The sequence below is a fragment of the Xiphophorus hellerii genome, chromosome 17 (genome assembly GCF_003331165.1).
Source record: "Xiphophorus hellerii strain 12219 chromosome 17, Xiphophorus_hellerii-4.1, whole genome shotgun sequence".
NCBI lineage: Eukaryota > Metazoa > Chordata > Actinopteri > Cyprinodontiformes > Poeciliidae > Xiphophorus > Xiphophorus hellerii.
Genome location: NC_045688.1, coordinates 5,908,208 through 5,928,565, shown reverse-complemented (window position 1 = coordinate 5,928,565; position 20,358 = coordinate 5,908,208). Strand labels below are relative to the sequence as shown.

Sequence of the window (20,358 nt, the reverse complement as noted above, 5' to 3'; positions counted from 1 at the left end):
AATTAATTCAACTTGCAAAATATTGCATTTCAAGCGTTGAAAAGTCAGATACCTTGCAAGATTTAGCTTTTCGGAATATACTTTAAATGCAATTGAATCAAGCCATTTTTGGAATGCGAATTACAAGTCCAGTGATCTTGTGGCGATAACAATATTTTCATCCCATTAAGTAGATCAAACAGAGCTTTGTTAAATGCATGCTCCATGCAGTAAATCAAGTCAACATTTCAAGAGCAACATATGAAAATGTTGGATCTGCTCCAATAGTGCTTCTCGGCGAATGTGCAGTGATCCAGAATGTCGTGCTTTTAGCAGACTGTGGCTTCAGCCAACAGAAGATAATCGGCTTCACATTGAAGTCGAGACACATTTTCTTCTTTGAATTCTTCAGTGAACGGTGCCAAATCATAAGATTTAGTTGAAACCAAAAGGAAAACCTTCCTGTGTTCACACTTGTCTATAGGCAGTAGATTTCCCACTTGCATGCATTACCAGTTAGCATGTCTGTAGACTTCTGCCAACATCCATCACACTAATGCAAGAGAAGGCATTTGTTTACAAATCAGTATTAATGTTTGTAACTGTCTTGAAAGATTATTCTTGTATATTTTCCTCATTGGCTGTTTTATTTACACAGGTTATCTTCATCTGAAAAACAAAACAATAAATAAATAATTCCAGACCATAAAAAAAGCTTAATGGTCTGGAGCATGTACGTATGACAAACTAGCAAAAACATAATCTGTAAGGTGATGCATCCTTTTCCACAGCACTATAGAAATTGCTATTTTATTTATTGTACTTTAGAAGTGAAGCACATACAGATCACTGGTTTTATTAGGACCACTGGACTTGAACTCAGGATGTCTTCAGAAGTTAAATTTGTTCTATAGCACATTGATCTATGGGGACATGTTTACTGATTTTAAGCAAATGTCACCACTAATTCAGATTCAATATAAACATTTTTATTACCTCCTATTTTAAGACATAAAAAAGTGAGCAGGGCACTGCCCTCTGAAGACTGGAGTTACCTGTAACAGCAATATTGTATATGAACCACTGGGTGTCGCCATAGTCCAGGTGTATTCAACCCCAGTCCTCAAGGAGTTGAAAACACATCTGCAACTTTCAGATGTCTCCTGGTCCAATAAACCTGAGTCAAATGGCTGAATCCCCTCCTCCTCGGGCAGTCACGTTTTCCAGAGTCCTGCCAAAGAGTCCCTGATTATTTGACTCAAGTGTGCTGAAGCAGAGACATATCTAAAAGTTGAAGGACATTGGAACTTGAGGACTGATGTTGAATACCTCTACCGTAGTGGCTACATCCAAGCCCAACTTTCCTCGTCAAATATAACATCAAACACAAAACTCAAGGGTTATTCGTGGCTTGAAATGTTTGTACTCATTGTTTGACAAATAATTTAACATTTACGTCACTCAAAGTACTTCAAAAGCCATGCACATGTGTCAACGCGGTCGATGCAACAACATACGTCCCAAAGCTCTGCCCCTATTTAACCTTATTCAAGCCCTTTTAGCCTCTTACACTAAATAACTTACCAGGAGACTTCAGTCAGGTTGATGAGGGTTCAGGAAGCCTCAGGCAACACGGTGGGACTGGCAGTTCAAAGCTTTGACCTAGAATGAGCTTGTTACACTAACATACACACCCCCACACACAAAACATTCCCTAAATTAAACTTTGCAGGAAATTTTTGTAAGAAAGGAGAGCACAGAAACTTTTATTTTGTAACGGAGATGTTTATTTAGACAACTGAATGCATGCCAGAAAGAACTGTGTCACAACAGCGGTAACTCTCTGCTCTCTCATACTTCTAAATCTCAGGGAGAAACAAACTTCTGAGTGTTTTGTGGAACATTATCTGCTCTAATTTATGGTATCAACACTTTACTTTAGTCAAGTTGAGGAGAAGGGGGAGGACACAGTAGATGCCATCTTTGAATCAAAGATTAAGGGGGGGGATCCTCAACGGCTTTGGCCAGAATGTTTGTCATTCATATCACTGTTTTGGCAAAAAGACAAAAAAAATGTTCAAGGGAATTGTAGCTCTCACACAAAACACGTAAAAAGACGATAGAAAAAGATGCACTTACTGTAAGGTAGCATTCACATGCAGTATAACGTGTCTTCTCCTCAGACTAGATTTAACAATATTCTCCACTATTTCTTACAGAGATTCACAGCTAATGTTTTTCAGTTCGGAGAATTATCTTACACATAACAGCTACTAGGTGAAATGAGGACATGGTGGACGGGTCGAGAGAGAAAGGGGACATGACGAAAGGCAAAAGAGATAAAATTGTGCTTATCGTTGTCAAAATGAGATTAGTGAAGCCACAAAAAGTTGTTGTGCTAAACTTGACACTTTTATCCTCCCCCCCAAAAAAGGGGGACACTCTTCAATAAAACTTTAGCCAGTTGGTGCTGTAATTAGACTTTGTTGCTGATGCAATCATTTTGCCAATGCACTGATGAGCAAAAATATATCAAAAATAAATCCAACCCTTTCACAAAAAAATGAACAATAAATATTATTTAAATGGTGCTCTTGTACTGTAATTTTACTTTATATACACAGATAGTTAAGGTTGATGTATATATGTACACAAAGCAATTCAGACTGGGTTTTCAGCATAGCTTTGAACTGAGATTTTTGTCCCAGTTTTTATTAATTAAAAAAAAAAAGTATTAACATCATAAGTTACTCAGGAAATTCAGGGGGCGGATGGGATTATGCGCATAAAGAACAGGGCAGTGCCTTACAATAGTATTCCTAAACTTAGTTGCATTTTGTCTCGTCGCGACGACAAACATCAATGCGCTTTAGTCCGCTACAACAAAGTAGTGGACAATTGTGAAATGGAAAGAATAGGATGCAAGCTTCTCCAAACTTTTCACAAGGACAAATCTGAAAAGTGTGGCATACATATTTATTCAGCACCCTTTATGTTGATACCCGTAAATAGAAAATAATAATAATAATAATAATAATAAAAAAACAACCTTTAGAAGTTACCTAGTTAATAGTGTTCACCTCTGTGTACGTTATCAATATAAATACAGCTAAACTGTGGAGGCCTCACAGGCTTCTTAATGGACAATGTTGAACAAACAGCATCATGAAGACCAAGGAACATGGCAGACAGGTTGAAGAAGTTGTGGAGAAGTTTAAAGTAAAGTTAGGCTATGAAACTACATCCCAAGTTATGACCAAATATAGAGTGATGCTTAATCTGAGTACATGGCAGCTGCAAACCCCTAAGACTAGCTTAACTTAACAGGTTGGTCAAGAAGAGGACAATCAGAAAAGCAACCAAAGGTGACTTTGGAGATCGTGGAAACATCACCATCTCAGATGAAAAAAAATCTGTTGTCTGGAAAACTATCAAGTCACACACTCCTGAAATATGTCCCTAATTAATTGGGCCAGATTAATTAAGCATCTACTTTTAAACATGTAAATGAAGATGCTCTGTCTGTGTGAAATCACTTTTTTATCAACATGCAAAATGTTGCATGTGGAGAAAAACTAACACTCTGATCGCGCCATTCCTACAGTGCCATATGATGGTGGCAGTGTCATGCTGTGGAAATGCTTTTCTTCAATCGGGACCGAAAAACTGTCCAGAGGTGATGGAAAGATGGACTGAACGAATGCAGACTATTTTCATGTGTTAAAATCAAGTAGATGTAAACCCACATGAGAATATGCAGATTGGTGATATAAAACTTGCACACTGCTATTCATAGGCTCTCTGCACTCAAACTAACTGAGCCCTGAGCAAAGACTCTGAGCTGTAGTTGCGGCAAAAGGTGGTTTTACTAAGTACTGAAACAGATTTTCATTTAGAGAAAAAAATTGAAAGCCACATGTCCATTTCTTTCCACCTCACAGTAATGTGCAACTTTATGTTGGACTATATCATAAAATCTTAAAAATACACAAGTATTTGAAATAGTTTGCTGCGAAAAGTTTAAATGATGCGAGTACTTTTGCAAGGAACTGTCGTTTCTTTTTAGAGGATGTGTGCACTTTGAATTGAGCACAGATTGTGAAAGGAAGCAAAAGTAACAGAAAATTCAGACTCTCGTAAGGTAAGGAGTAAAGAAAATAGCATATTAAAATATTGATTGACAACAACATGCACAATGCTTTCCCAGCCTCAGAGGAATTGGTTATGATGAAGAACTTGGTCTACACAGTGGTATAACTTTGCATGTTTCCTTTGTTTTTCTTTGTTTGAGAACTACTGGTGCAAGCCGTGCACACGTCGAGGTGAACCCTTCTCTTTCCTGCTTTAAGGGCGCTGCTGTTGCTCTGCTCTTCTCCTTAAAAAGTTCTTCAGAATACGATTTTTCCAACCACTTTCCGTGTACTAAGTTCACACGTGGAAACAGGTCGCAGTGGATTATTCGCTTCTGCTTCCGTAAATGTCTGCAAATTTATTAACGTCTCTGCGGCTGTCCTGTCAGCATTATAAGTCAAACAAATCCATGACTTAACATTTTTCAGTCCCAGTCTTAAATTTATAGCTTATGTACAGGAGGTTTGAAAGAGCGTCTGCCAGAATGTATTCCGAGGCAAACATGCGTGTTCTTACAACTTTATCGAATGCATTCCTGGCTTTCAATACTCTGCTTGTCTTTTTCACAAGTTCTGTCCATTCGTCTTGCTTTCGTTACAAGGATGTGGTTCATGTATGTTATCTCAGAAAATGTGCTGGGTGTTTTTTTGTTTGTTTGTTTTATATTATGATGGATTCACAACCCATAGTATGTGCTGATGCTGATGCATGGCTTTGTGCTTGTACGTGTGTAGACTTGCTTGAAGGTGTGCATCCCAGCTTCTTTTCTCAAACGCTACGTGGGGGTCTTTGAAGCTCATGGGTCCTCCTGTTACGTCCCTTCTTGTTTTCCTGCATCCGTCTCCATTTTGCCGTATGCTGGCTGCTGACCCGAGCGCCCCCGGCGACCTGCGACCCACCCGGGCCACCCTGCACCTTTGCTCCGTTCTGCGTCTTCGGGCCGTTTTTAGGGACCGCACTCAGATTCGGTTGGCCTTTCTGGGTATTCTGGCTCCGAGTTGGGCCCTCCCCCACTGGATCTCCAGCTTGAAGCCATGGCCTGCTGTTTGGCGGACTAGCCTGCTGTTTCTGAGCAGTGGGGGCCGCAGTTTTGGGTCGCGCTGCAGAGCTCGGGGCACTGTCAGATTTGCCATTGCTGTTGGGAGCTTTCACCTTCTTCTGTTTGCGCTCTTTCTTCCAAACTCTGTCACAAAATTCCTCCACGCTGTTCAGCTCCGGGTGGTCTAAGAGAGACAGGAAATCTCTGTACCAGACTCTGTGCTTGGCTGAGTTACCTGCGCTGCCCCCTGCACTGGGAAGCCCAGGCAGAATGTCCCCCAGTCTCTGGGTGGGGATGACCTGCAGGTTGAGAAGCAGCAGGGGCTGAATGAAGCCGTGTTCCACCGCCTGGCAGTGATAGACTCCCGTGTCAGACAGGGACAGGCTGCGGATCAACAGACCCTGGTCTGTACGCAGCACCCGATCATCCATCTTAATCTGACATAGAAACACAGACGCAACAAGAACACAAATTAGCAAGAATATAGTGGGAGCTTAATGAGTCTAAACCACATTTAATCTATGCACAACTTTTCATACACCAACTTTTTATTTTTTAGGTTTTAGTGGCCTTTCTTGTACAGAAAATGGACAGGAAATTAGGGGGAGAGAAAAGGGAAGACATGCAGTAAATGGTCCGAGACTGGAAACTGAACCCAAGTGTGTTAAGAACAACAGCCAACCACTGCAAACTGAGCCACACGGTGCCCCATTAATAACATTTACACCCAATTTCTTTGTTGTTTATTTAAACAAATAGGAACTTTAGATTATTACAGAAATTGTTTTCTTTTGTGATATATCTTTTATTTTCTTGAAGCAACTTTAAGACAACTGCTGATGAAGCTGTGTACAAAGTCACCTGTCACTATTATATCATATTTAAAAACCATGTATCCCAACTTTTCAACTTCATTTTATGCACTACTTCCTGTTGGGCTATGACATAAAATCCCAATTAAGTGCAATGCAGTTTGTGGCATTGAAAAAGGCTAAGGGAAAACACTTTATGCGGGTCTGCCCACTCGTTTTTACATCAACACATATCATATTCTGTGTTTCTAATCCAGCTGTAATATCCATTCAGACCAACTTATAAAACGTCTTTGTTTTGCATCAGATAAACCTTCGGGCCCATGGCTCTGTAGCTCAACTCAGCTTCCTGTATCCTATTTCTCTCTCTTACTGGATCCTGAAACAACATGCTCTCACTGACCAGCTAGAAAAATAACGCCACAGTGCAAATCTTTTCAAAGTGTAATTGGTTACATCCTCGGGTCAAGAAAGCGACCCTAAACATCCACACCCAGGGTTTTTTGCACTTTGAGTTCCGTGGATTAAAGATAACAAAGGTTTTGGCTCAGAGAATAGAACAGGGGGGTAAAAAGTCATTTTATCTGCAAAAATGATATATTTTTTGTTTTGGTTTAAAGGTGGATTTATTATCACCTATAATCTATACTGCAAAGGCACTGAATTTACATCCAGAAATTTCCCCATTCTTCAAAGATGTTCCCTATTTGACAATAAAAGACACATGCTCGCATAAACGTCCACACAAACCTCTTGCTTGCGATCATCGTTGGGCCTCTGCAGCTGCCAGTAAATCAGTGCTCTTTGAGATTTGGGGCTGCACTCCAGAAACATGCTGCTGTTTTCCACACCGAACACACTCCTGTCCTCTATGCTGCCTCCTAAACCATCCATGTCGTCTAACAAAAGAAAAAAGAAAAACAGTCAGAGAAATTGGTATCAATGGAAGACAGAGTGTGTGTGGGAGGGAGGCAGTTTTTGAGTACCGTGATGTTGAAGGTCTGAGCATTGCGAGAGCGGATCTCCGTTTCTGATGTCTTGTCGCCTGGTTCTCCTGTGATTGAAACGTCAGTTTAAAAGATTGTTGGCAATGAAAACACCAGGAAAGAAATCCATGTTATACTGACCCCTACCACCAGTTTTATATCATGTACTGTTCGATTTCGAACACTAGAGGGTAATATTACCCAATGCAGCTGAAAAATGGTATGGCGTTCAACCTTTATAACACTGCTTATTCGCATAAATGGAGCAAAAATAAACAATAAATCCTAAAATCTGGAAAGAAAGTCAGAAACGTAAGCCTGCTAATCAAGGCAATGCCTCGCTTCATTTCCCTCTGCCGAGCCGTTATTACGGAACACATTCTGAATTGTTTTGCCATTGAGGAAAGCCTCATTTTTTTTGTCATCTCTTTGTGGAATTCCACTACGTCATTTGGGTTTCTAACATAATGGTGAGGCATTTTCATAGTGCGGCTTTACTGAATAGCTGTGAATGTTTTTCCCCCCCCCCCCGCTTCTAACTGTCACAGTTTAAAACTGTTGACAGGCCGACTCGTGATGTAATAAGAAAATGGGGTGAGCTCAACATGAGGGGTGAACGGAAAGACGCTGAGCAGCGAAAACCAAAAAAGAAACAAAAAGTTTGTTAAAATGGTCGATAAGCATTGTGTATTCTACTAAAGAGGTTAATGATGTTTTCAAACCTTTGGAATTTTGTTCTTCAAAATTGGTCACATTATAGCCACAAACATGTATTGGAATTTTATAAAACACAAATTGCTGTATAATTGCTACTTAGAAGAAAAATGCTACATGCTTTTTTTTTTTGTTGTTGAACAAATTAAAATCTACTCCTTATTCTGGCACCCAGAAATGAAATGCAATGCATTTGAAAATGGACAGAGTGTGGCACGACTCTAAGCAAGAGGCACATTAATTGGAGAAGAAACCAAGAGGATCACAGTAACTTTGTATGATAAATTAATTAATCTGGGGAAATTATAAAGAATTAGTCATGCACACTACAATTCTGGGGTTTATGGAAAAATGGCAAAAAAAACTTGACTCCACATTACTGTCAATACAATATATGTCTATGGTAGTGGCAGCATCATGCTGTGGGGACAATTTTGTCCAGCAGGGAAATTGAAGTACTTTAAAAATCCCCCAAGGATTTCACAGAAAGAATGGATTTAAACTGAGAATGTGTTATACACCTGTAGGTCGGTTATGATAATTTGTTGATTTCTCAGGGTAATTGCATTTTTATTTAGCAGTGTCAAAGTAAAAGGGAGCAATGACAAATCTATTTTATCAAGTCTTATTCACATCATGAACTACTTTGTGTTGGTCACATAAATTCCAAGAAAACATGTTTTCAAATCCCCAAAAAATGTAAATAAGCGATGTTCTCTCCTCTTCCCTGCTTTAACAATGTATTCTCTGTTGCTCAAACACTTCCTGTGCATTTTGTGGGTTGGCATTTCTGTCTTTTTATGTCCCTTTCTTGTTCAAGGGAGGAAAACTATGTGCCGTGTTGACGAGACCTGAGAGGAGCCAGCTCTGGCCTTTAACCATGGGGTGTGCCATCTCAGCTGTAACCCTGCCAGGCTGGAGTAAACTCACTGGCCTAATTCTGCTGGTGTGAGAAGTCCTGGATGAATGAGACAGAGGGCTGGTGTTGCTCGATGTGTGCGAGAGCTACAGCGGTCGGCTTAAGCCTGCTGGTTACAGCGCCGGGTAATTTGAGGGTGTTCATACCTCCTGGCTGCAGGGTGAAGCGGTCAGACAGCTCCTGTTGGCTATAATTTAGTGCATGTGAGCTGGAGTATGTATATTTATGAGTGTGTGTGTGTGTGTGTGTAGCCCGGCTGTGGGGTGATGGACACAAAATTGCTGCTGGCAGGAATACTAACCCAGGTTCCTGGATTGTATTTCTTGGAATGCATACTTGTGCTTGCGCATATTTAACGAGAGTTTTTTTTGTGTGTCTGTAATAATCTGATCACATCCATGTTTAGGTGGTCTGGCATGTGAACTGTGTCTATGTTTTTCTTTTCTTTTTGTTTGATTTTTAACAGTTGCTAAAGGGCTAGTGGGGATCTGGCATTAGAGAAGCAAATGATCCAAGCACATTCACACCTTCAAATGCAGTTTGCAGGTGTAGTGATAGCTCTGAGGAGTGATTATATTCATTAACATGATTAGAAAGAAAAGACATACAGCCTTAGCAAATTCTCAGAGGATAAATAAAGCTTAAAGAGAAGTTTTAAATGTATCTAAGCTCCTACCTCTTGGCGGTAGGAAAGTATCTGGAGCACTCAGCACCATCCCAAGCGCAGTAAGGGTCTCTGGCCAGGCAGCACTCGGCGCAGGCTTTCCCATACACCTCACAGCGGTGTAAAGACATCTGTGATACTCCCAGGGCTGAGCCAAGGTACAGCTGTTGCTGTGGGAGTGAAAGAAAAGACGAGCACGTAAAATTAAATGTCCCTGTGTGGCTCGACTGGAAAATTACTCAATAAGAAAAGAAGTCGCTTGTGGGTTTTGTTGTTAGAAGGGACATGATCTCTGCTTGGTGAAAAACCAACAAACGCTTCTTCAATCACTTCACTTGAACATTTTTGGTGTTATGATGCCGTGTGAAAACAAGCTTTTACCTGTTTGGTGGAAAGCTCCATAGCGGTAATGGGAGTGGGCTCCTGTACAAAACAAACAAGAGGCATGAAGTTCACAATACGAGTGATGAAAAACACGGAGTTGGAAGAAAAAAACAAAAAGATCTGCAATATGGACAATCTGGTAGGATTGCTTAATTTTCAACGTCGTACCCTGAAAACGGTCATCTCCTCAAGCACAACCTCCTCCAGGTCATGCCAGCTCTCTCTGGGAATCGTTACCACTTTTAGCACTGTTCCCATATCTGAAGAAAACAGATAAAAATATGACTAAGTGTGTCTGACTCATTGTGTTTTAACTTTACAGACTAGGTCAACTCATCCAAATACTTAAATCTCCCCCATGCATCTTTCTCTCAATCATTTCACTGCTTAATCGTCCCTTTCGGTGCATTTAAGCATTTTAAATGTGAGACGACTGGAAGCCCCAACAATCAAACTCGGCCATTTATGCCCCTTTTCTGTCAGCAGGGGGAATAGATTGATCGAGTGTGGTCAAAATTGCTGTGGTAAAGTGAGCTTGAGAAAGAATGAGGAGCTGAGGCAGACGTCATGAGAACAAAACTGAGACATAAATACTTATTTTCTGATCACTTCACAGCAGTTAAAACTAACAAAGAACAACCATTTAGGAATGGATTTTTTGGTTAGCCCAGTAGATGTTGCTTTTTTCTCTTCCAGCAGCTGGTTCTAACAGATGTACTATACTAGGAAATATAGTATCTTGTACTATTTCTGATTTTTTTCCATGTCACAGGCCAACACAATGAAGCACATAATTGAGAAATTAAGAAAAATTAGAAATGGTCAAGAAATTCTTATCGTAATACAAGTCCTAAAAGAGTAGAGTGCATTTGTAGCAACCCCTGAGTAAAAAGGGGTTGCTACAAACCCCTGAATAAAATCCAGGTCACATGATAGGTACACTTAATCTAGGCGTCATCTATTCAGTGTATAAACCCAGTTGCTCTGTGACACTGCTAGTAGGACATGAAAACTACTCAAAAACAGATAACTAGATACAGGGCAACCCTAGAAAAATAGGGAAGAGTTTGACAGCATTCCTAAAAATACAGCGAAAACCACAATGGAATGTTTCAGATAATGTTAGGCCCAGACCTGCAGATTTAAAAGATGTCCACACTTTTTTGTCTGTAAAAGTTTTAAAACCTTGCTTTCTTTTCTTTCCACTTTAAAATTCCATGCTTCTCTGTGTTTTCTAGGACATGAAATCTCAATGTACCAGTAAGTCTATTATTGTATGTGTTTGCAAGAAGCCACTATAAGTCTGTTTCAGGCTAATTTGCTTTGATTTAAAGAAAAGAAATGCACAAAATTATCTAAAAGCTTCCATTGGATGAAGCTGGCATAAGTGACAAATGATTGTACCTGTGCCTATGAACATGACATCGTATTGCCCATCCTCTGCTTCAACTCTGTCCACCACTAGCTGGGAGAACTGATAGTCTACATCCGTTCGAACCATGATGGGCCGTCCCCCAATGGGGTGCACTGGGTTGTACATGGCAGGATGACCCCTGGCGAAGGTGATGACATCATCTGGAAGGTCCTTGGTGGAATCAAAACCTCCGAATGTTTTGCTAGGGCACTAAAATGTAAAAAGAAAATTAAAGCGGTTTTACGTATGTATTCCTCTGAAAAAGGTTATGTTCTGTAGCTCAACACTTACAGTGCCAGGGCGGGGGTAGGGCACTCTCCCTTGGAAAGGGACCCATTGGTAATTGGGCCCATCTCTGTGGGCATAGGGACCCAGGAAAACCCTCCTGATGTCAGCCATACTGTACATACACACCGCCGAACCTTTAAATATGTTACTGTGGGGAGAGAACATCAAACATAGAAAGGGTGAGAGTGCAAAAGTATACAGAATGGAAAGGGGGAGGAAAGGTTTGTTATAGACAAACAAGGGGGATTCATAAATGATTGGGCACAAGGCCGGGATTAGGGTCTTGTGGAATACTGAGGAAAGACAACAAAATGACCCTTCATCACACAAAAATGGAGAGGAGCGAGGCTGTCATTACCTAAGTACTAGATGACAGATTGGAACTTCTCTCTGACTGTTCTCAGCCCCGTGAGAACAGACAGGAATTTGGGCACGTCACCAACAAAACCAAAGACCTGCTAGAGAGCTTTTCTTAAAATCCCTTCCAATATTTTTGCTAGCCTTTGCCTGTGCCAGATGGATGGATTTCGCCTTCCCTGTTCATATGAGCTCCAAACAGGCAAAGAACAGTCATGTGTAAAAAACAGAGTGGGGGAGCGGGGGGTACCTATCCAGTCTATGCTTTGTAGGGTCAAACAGATTGCAGCAATTTACACATTGGCTCATCTAGATGGGGAATTTGGTAACTCCCATGAATATTATACCATCATACAATGATACGGTGACAATTTGAACTTAAGTCAATTATCATTCCGTCATGTTTAGAACTTTTTTTTTTTTTTACAGGGCTCCTACACAGTCTGTAAAGGTAGAGAATTTGATTTTTGAATTCTCTAGGTTTGGATAAGTTTGGAAATATTAAATGTATTATGAAAAACAGTTTTGCGTCAAGACTTTATTCCTGATCTCATTGCCTATGTTATCTTCATCCCTCCGTTGACCATTCAGCTACCCAAACTTTCCAATCCATCCTTCCTGCCTTCCTCTTTCTATTCCATTTTTTCTCCCTTTGATCATTCTGCAGTTCTTCCTTCCCTATTAAGGTTGACTTTGTTTTCATTCTTTCCATCCTTTTTATTTATTCCCTTCTTTTATCCCATTTGTTCTTGCCATAAAACAGTGAAGAAAAAAGATCCTTCCTTTCCTCTTCATTCTTTTTTTGTTCCTTCCATTCTAATACTCTTACCTCCCTTTCTTTTAATCATCTTCCCTTCCATCCTTTATTAGTTCCTCCCTTCCTTTAATATCACTTATTTCGCTTCTTTCTTTCTTTTTTCAGAGAATGCCTGCCTGCGTGGAAGCCTACCCACCTACCACTATAACCACTATACACATATAAACTGGAACCTTGAGTCTGGAAAAGTGTTGAGTTTTGACATAAAAAATGTGTAGAAGGAACCTTTGATTTAAGCCTTGGATTATTATTTGATTTAGTCTGTTAGCTCTCAAAAATATTCTAAAGTTTACTCACTGACATCCAGAATTTAATTTATTTTTTTTACCATATGCCCACATGTAAATTTTATTTCATGAAGCAGATCTTCAGCACATCTTATGAACCAAATGACTCAGGAACATTCAAGATGTCCTTTGTATTGCTGACTGCAGTGGGAATGTGTATCAGACTAATTAGGGATGTGGCTGGCATACACACACAGCCAACATTATTCACCAAAGCAAGGAAGATGAATGGATTAGCATTTGGAAATGTTAATTACAAAGAAATTCAATTAACTCCAGGGGCAAGAAAAGACACTCCAATATGCGAGCTTAGGAAGACGAGCGGTTATGTGTTTGTGCAGACACACAACCAAAATAATATGCTAAATACACACACACACACACACGCACCCACACGAAGGGACACAATCCAACATTGATCTGTCAGTTATGGCTTCCGTGTGCCTCATTAAGCAGTGATATTAAAAGTCAGTTCCTTCTGAGTGTCTGGTCTATTCATCTCTGAAAATCGGCCACTTAGAAAACCAATTAAACCCCTTTAATTCCTCAATGCCCCATAATTGAATTTTAAAGTGCATGTGTGTGTACGTGCGTGGGTGATTCTGTGCAGCAGGCATGCGAACACGTAGGTGGACGCCCGCCAACGCGCACCAGTCTCAGCAGAGAAAAGCCATACGGGTGTGGCAACGCAAGGCGCCTGTCCATATGTGCTAGCCCGCACCGCTGTTCCATTCAGCTCGTCTTATCATTGGCTGTGATTGACGGGGGGACGTGTTTGTCCTCTTTTGAAGCCCCTCACACAGCAATGGACAGAAAAATGCCCCCCTCCTCCTTTCCCAAATGCAAATTTACCATCATCATGATAAGTGCCACCATCTGTGCCATTTCAGCTCATTTATCTGCCCTTCCCCATGAATTCACCTCTCCACATGCTTAAAAAGAGCCACACCCAGCCCCTAAGAAAATCCCCATTCATGGCTGGGGTGGTGGCCAGGGGAGGAACGTGCATTCCTGCTAAGTGAATATCATGTTTCCCTGGCTCCCTCATGCTCCGTAATGTGATTTCCCCGACAAGGTTTGCCAGGGTTTCAATGAGATGGGGGACAGGTAGCGAGGAATGGGGGAATTGGATGAAAGTAATTCCTAAGCAGAGAAGTGGAGAGGTTTTCGATTGGAGAGGAAAACAACCGTAGGACACCTGTAAGTGAATTAGAGGAGTGCTGTCTGGGAATTTCGACTGGACCACGCTTGGTCGATTACATTCTCCTCTGAGCTTAAAATACTAACAAAATTACACCAAAAAAGATACAATTATTTAATGATTACTTAATAGAAAATATAAAGCCTTTGTTTATAACATACAAAGAAACTGGATTTGCCAACAAAAATAAATCAACTCCTTTTGATCTCCTGGCAGGAAATTGACGAAACAAATACGATATGGCCAGAATTCGTCACGCTATTTGAGAATTTAAGCCCATAAGTGCAGAGACTGAAGGTCATTGTATTTAAGGTCTGTACCTTGAAGTAGTGAATACGGCGTAGATAACTGGATTCTTTGGGTCCTTGGAGCTCATGAGAAATACATCCTCTAGAAATCAGACATAAAAATGAGAGAACATTTAAAAAGGGATGGTCAACGTTTATTTATTTATGTTTTTCAGTTTTGCCAATTAAGAACCCACACTTACGGAGTTCATCAAAGTGTGTATCAATGCCATTGACCCCGGGAACTGAACAGATGAGACGAGCCTTTAGAAAAGTAGTCCACTTGTTCACAAGGCTCCTGTGACCTCCCATGTCATTCTGCAGAGAGAAATTACATTTCTGTCAGCTCTACATATACCCGAATTACCTCGAACAGAATTAAATAGCACTGGTGTTGTCATTACGATTAAGATCATGAGAGGGATTTTATTCTGTTGGTGTGTGTTGTTACCTTACACAGTTGTCCTATCCTGGCAATTGTAGCCTTCCCGGTGTGCTCTCCGTCCATTGCGTTCTCTTTAAAAAAGAGGAAGATCTTGTCGTCCTCAGGGTTGTCACTTTCAGGGATCAAGTTTACACCAATAAATCTGGGGTCTGGAGCAAAAAAAAAAAAAACATTATTAAAGCAAATCTTAACTTGCCTACTGTAATGTTACGGGATGTCCTAATTTTACTAGCCCTCTGAAGCAAGAAAACAACTTTTTTGGTACATTTGTCTGGAAAAAAAGAAAATACCTTGAATACCTTCTGGATAACACTGTGAAATTAAGCACATTTCGAGTATGAGATGTCCAAAATCTTTTTATTTCCAATACATTCATTTACTGTATTTTTTCTTTCCTTTAATTTTTCCACTATTAATTTTTTACAAAATAATTGCAATGGAAACACAGGGGGAACAAAAATGTTACCTCTCATAAAAATACATCTGTTATTTAAGACAGCAGCTGTATTAACTCAGATAAATCTTTAGAAGAAACTCATTTTAGACCAAAATTAATTTTTACATTGCTCAGATTTTAATGAAAAGAATATCCAGGATATGGCATCTTAAAACGTCTATTTATAAATGACTCAGATAGGTTTCAGGGACATCAAAAATCCAGATTATGTAGACCCAAGTTATTTCTAAATTCCAATTTTAATTCCAGTACTCTTATGTTACAACTCCAAAATCAGTTCAGTTGTATTTTGAGTTATACCTAAGTAAATTACTAACAACCCCACACTTTGTGCCATTTTGCTACACTATCTGACTTTACCTGGAACAAGTTCTCCAGATCCAGATTCAATAAAAGCCCTGTCTCCATACCAAATCCTCACAAAAAACACATGGCTCTAATAACAATTGAATAAATATATAATGACCATAAGTTTGAGGAAATATCAAGGCTAATCGGAAAACCTGAATTTAGGCACCTAGCGAGCAGAAAGTTACCACAACCACTAAAGCCATCATCACAAGGCGTAAATCGAGCCTGCGTCTGAAAAGCTTGGGGGTTAGCTGAGTAGAAACAAGCAGTGCCATGTTACATTTCTGCAGCCTTTTAGGATATGGAGTAGCTGTGAAAAAGGAGAGTGCGGCCAAAGTGGGGAGCAGATTTATAATCGCCCGCGTTGGTGCGAGAACTCCGTTATAAATCATGTAGACTTCCCGAGACCTTTTACGATGAATATGGGATGCTAAATGTATGCCATCAGAAATCTTTTAAGCTTAAAAAAGCGTTTTTCAATTAATCACACATGTTATCGACAAAAGAGCTCTTTATTCAGAGGATATTAGAGCCAGATTCAGAGTGAATAAGAATGCGAAGAAATCCATAAATAAACCTAGCAAACTCTAAACTACCATTTAACCCTAAATCCTTTAAGAATCATCTGGTATTACTTATTCAATCCATAGTATTGCTCTTGCTACGTTCGAGTACCATGTAACCTTGTTGATAAAGGCTCAATGGAAGATCCCCTCCCCAGTAATCCATGCAATTACAATCCTCTCTTTGTTGAGACGCCGTTGGATTTTGCAGAGCCGAATGGCTGCAATCCCCGGCATATTTGTTTGAACAAGGTGAAAGATTGATGGGGATTAGAGCTATAACAAAGACTTCTCCCTTCTAAATGACTCCTATTAATATGTCACAGTAATCAGCACCACCAAGACCAGTATTTGTGATTTTGATGGTATGGGTGGGTTCAGAGGAACTGGAAGGAATTTGACTCCACTACAGGAAAACAGCTGAAAGTGGATTAGTTCTGTGGGAAAGAGGGAGGAAAAGGGATGGCACAGCTTGAGGGAAACGTTCAAACTGACCTTTTGTGGCTCTCTCAGTCCTCTTGCAGTGGTGATAGATAGCCAGAGAGACTGAGAAGTCAATAACCCTCACTGCAGCTCTAATCTTACTAGAACAAGAAAAATCCAGTGGCTCTCTGAATGAGCGCTGATATCTGATGTCTGCACATGAATGAAAATGTTTCAAGACCTGAGGCTTAGGGGAGAATTAAATGCTTCAAAGTCTAATGAAAAGATCAGCAGTGACTTTTTTTCTAATTATGGGCTGTGCTGGTGGTGTAGACCACACTTTTCCAATTTTACTTGACAAGTAAATATTGATGAAAGTTGAACATTTAAAAAGCCAAAAATACAGTTGGTTGAAGAGGAAGGCCACAATTTAGTACAAATATGTAGCATTAACCAACCTTTGAATTTTGATCATTTGCTTAAATTCTCTAAGCCATGATGTTTTGCTCTCCTGCTTCTTTGGTTCATGAGTAGTTTATGATTCAGCCAAAAATAATACCCACAGTTTTGCTGCTAGAGCTGGTTTCTCAAAATAACGGCTGCTTTTCAGACCGTTTAAATTTTTATGTTGTTTTGCTTGTAAAAATAATAATATTTCTCAGAAACTATAGAGGAAGTCCAAATGTTGGCCATTTCCTCCATCAACCAAAGTAGATAGTTGGCTGATCCCTCCCTCATGACATCTCCTCTACAGGAAGCCTTAGGTGTGGGAAGCTGGTGTAGTTTTCAAACAAGAAGTTTAAAATTTAAAGGAAGTTTTTCTCCTTCAAAGAGGCTAGAACAGACCCAGGCATACGGCCTTAACAATCTTTGCATACTGCTATTACAACATATCTGTCCCAACCTAAAACTGACAACTGAAGCAATGGGGTTACCTTATTTTTTTCACTTAGATAAAAAAAAGGTAAAAGTTTTAATTAAAGCATTGTGAGATGAGGGTCAATTTTTTTGATGTTCCTGGTCTTTAACCAACCATACTCGTAATTCTTAAACAAAAGAGCACTCTTTTTGAACAACTGTACATCAATACATGCTGTGTAGCTAAGAAGTAGGGCTGCATGTGTCTTATAGATCAGTAATTTTTCTGCCTTAAAGAAGAAGTTTATCATACCATTAAGCCATCGCGAATCATGCTGCTCTGTTCTGATTGGATGATGATCTCCGAGGGTACGGAAAATGGCAAAGTCCCTTCCCATGAAATCAGCAGATGTTCCAGAGTACAGCTCTCCATCTGCCGATGAGTTGTTTCAGTCAGAAATAAAGAACCGTCTCCACGGTGAACGTGTTCCTTGAGATGATAAAGGCAGTGGTCAAACTCACCAAGCAGGAGTGACGCTGAAAGCATTTTGGGGTCGTAGGGGCTTTTCCCTCTGCCATTCTCAAATTGGGAGGCCAGTCGAAATATGTTGTCCTGCGGTGAAAGGGGGCCAAAGTTCAGCTTGAGGCTAATGAAAGCCACATATAAGCCCGGTTGAAGGTACATTTATAGTCTCTGTTTCGAGTTACAATATATTCTCATTATAGCGTTCTATTTTGGGCTGGGATGCAAAACAAATTCAGCCTGACATGAGCAGTGAGTAATGTGTTGTTTTTTATAACACAGTTGGGCTGTTCTGCCACAGGTCAACAACAGTTTCTGCAACAGTGAAGTGTAAAGTAAAGTAGGAAAGAGCAGAAATAAGTAAGATGGTTGTTTTTCCATCGGGTGATGGCACTTTTTTAAGCTCAAGCGAACAAATGTCTAAAATAAGGCCTTAGTGGTGAAAGCACTCACACCTCTGCCCATTATTGGTCTGCAGAACTCATGCGGGTGCATTGATTAACCTGCAGCCCTCTACTGAGAAAACTGATTAATCTTTAATGTAAGAGAAGAGTTACTTAATATCCAACTGCTACAACTGAACTATTTGCTGGGCCATCTTTTTCCCACTTTTCTCACACAAAAGAAAACACAAATGGAAAGGTAATTGCTGTGGTACACATTTCAGATTATGCAGTGGCTTTGCCGCTCCTTACGAAAAGCAAGCATTCATTTAAATTATCTTCTGCATATCCACCAATGTATTAAAAAACTAGAACTTTTAAATTATCTCGAGGTATACTAAATAATCAAATACCTCTGCTCTTTTGCCCATTTCCAGATAAGCGCAGATGGGGTGGAAGGCTCCTGTTCCACAGATGTACAGATGGGTCTGGTTATACGGTTGAAGGACCCGGATGAAATTAGAACACTCCTTCTGAAACACAAGTAAAAGAAACACCAGGGCTTTAACATTACAGATAACTTTATACAAGGAATATACAGAACATAAAGCAGATAAATGACATTAATGTATCTCTGTTATTTAGTAGGGAATCTAACTTTGGTAAAGAAAATGTAAATAAAATTGTAAAAGTAATCATAGTTACTGAACGTCTATATTTTGTCACAATACAATTTATTAAGGCAATTTTATATAATAAATCGGCAAAAAGCAGTGATTTATTATGAGTTGAAAGAAAAGTAATGCATACATACAATAATAAATAAATAAAAACTGTGGCTTTATTTGCATTTATCCACTGAGTTAACATTTTGTAGAACCACCACAGCCATAATCACCACAATTGTGCCAGGTCACGTTTTACATGTCTCTACCAGGCTTGCACATCTGGAGATGGACAATTTTGGCTTTCTTGTTGCCACTCTTGCATAAAACCCAGATTTTTACAAGGGACAACTAATAGTTGTCCTGTCAACAGATCCTCCAACGTGTACAGTGGATCTCTGGCATTCCTCCAAAACTACCATGTGCCTCTTGGCTGCGTCTCTGATTTATGCTCTTCTTGACCGGGCTGTTAATTTGGCAGTATGGCTCGATCTTAGTGGGGCTGCAATTGTGGAATACTTTTGCCATATTTTTATGACAGATTGAATAGTGTTCTATGTGCTTTCCAAAGATTGATAAAGTATGTAAGAAACTAACACTGCTTCAAACTTATTCCTGATCTGTCTGGAGAACACCAGACAGATCAGGTCTCTTGTTTATCCCAGGCTTAGAAATAGAAATTGCCCACAGTCTACACTGGGGAGGACATGGGTGCAAATGCCTTGATCTTGCTGGTTGAAGAAAAGACAACATCTTCAAAGAAACCTTCAATGCAAAGTAAAGTATGGTCTGTGTATTTATTGACTGTACCCAGACCAAAAATGAGACAAGACACTTAAAACCATCTGCCTAAGGTTGGGTGTATTAACCAAACTGGTGAGTTGTGAAGGCAACTTATTGAAATGACTGCAGAGATGGATATCCTGGTAAAAAGGTTGAGTGGAAATTTTCCTTTCATTTCATTATAATGTACAACTTTGTGTTGTTCTGTCACATAAAATCCCCCAAAATATGCCTATGTAACCTAAGAAAATGTAAAAGAAAAAGTTTAGACATAGAAATGCTTTCATAAGCATTTGGTGTCTTCAAACTAAAAAAAAAAAAAAAAAAAAAAGACTAACTAAAAACAGAAAGTATCCGGGCTTGGGGAACAGCTTTGATTAAAATCCAGTATATGAGCGACTTTCCAGTTGGTTTGGAAAGACTTGCGAGGCAGAGTCTCCATCAAGGAAACCCCACCTGGAAGTCAAATCAGGAAAATCAGCCGCAGCTCTTTTAATGATCCATAGGCTTGAATTCTCTCATACTGTTTGGTTTGGCTCTCTTCTAACTCTCGATGGTCCCAGCGGTGTGAGACTGTTTATTAGGGCGCTAATCAGCAGCATTGGTTAATGCAGGATGCTTATTAGCA

The 20,358-nt window shown here is 39.9% G+C and overlaps 1 protein-coding gene across 2 annotated transcripts in view; it reads right to left on the bottom strand.

Annotated features, from left to right (window-relative positions):
* Window positions 1–1,743: 1,743 nt before the first annotated feature.
* sema3aa (sema domain, immunoglobulin domain (Ig), short basic domain, secreted, (semaphorin) 3Aa) overlaps window positions 1,744–20,358 on the bottom strand; it is a 39,494-nt gene continuing 20,879 nt past the window's right edge. The window contains exons 4-17 of one of the 2 annotated variants that reach the window (XM_032589638.1): window positions 18,696–18,815; window positions 17,899–17,989; window positions 17,690–17,809; window positions 14,731–14,873; window positions 14,483–14,597; window positions 14,313–14,382; window positions 11,334–11,478; window positions 11,033–11,252; window positions 9,797–9,888; window positions 9,626–9,667; window positions 9,257–9,414; window positions 6,948–7,015; window positions 6,712–6,860; window positions 1,744–5,586 (exon numbers count right to left, since the gene is read on the bottom strand). In XM_032589638.1, the coding sequence (XP_032445529.1) occupies window positions 4,879–5,586; window positions 6,712–6,860; window positions 6,948–7,015; window positions 9,257–9,414; window positions 9,626–9,667; window positions 9,797–9,888; window positions 11,033–11,252; window positions 11,334–11,478; window positions 14,313–14,382; window positions 14,483–14,597; window positions 14,731–14,873; window positions 17,690–17,809; window positions 17,899–17,989; window positions 18,696–18,815 (2,241 nt within the window). In that variant the 3' untranslated portion in view covers window positions 1,744–4,878. The remainder of the gene's footprint in view (window positions 5,587–6,711; window positions 6,861–6,947; window positions 7,016–9,256; window positions 9,415–9,625; window positions 9,668–9,796; window positions 9,889–11,032; window positions 11,253–11,333; window positions 11,479–14,312; window positions 14,383–14,482; window positions 14,598–14,730; window positions 14,874–17,689; window positions 17,810–17,898; window positions 17,990–18,695; window positions 18,816–20,358) is intronic. The other variant, XM_032589639.1, reaches the window with a different exon arrangement.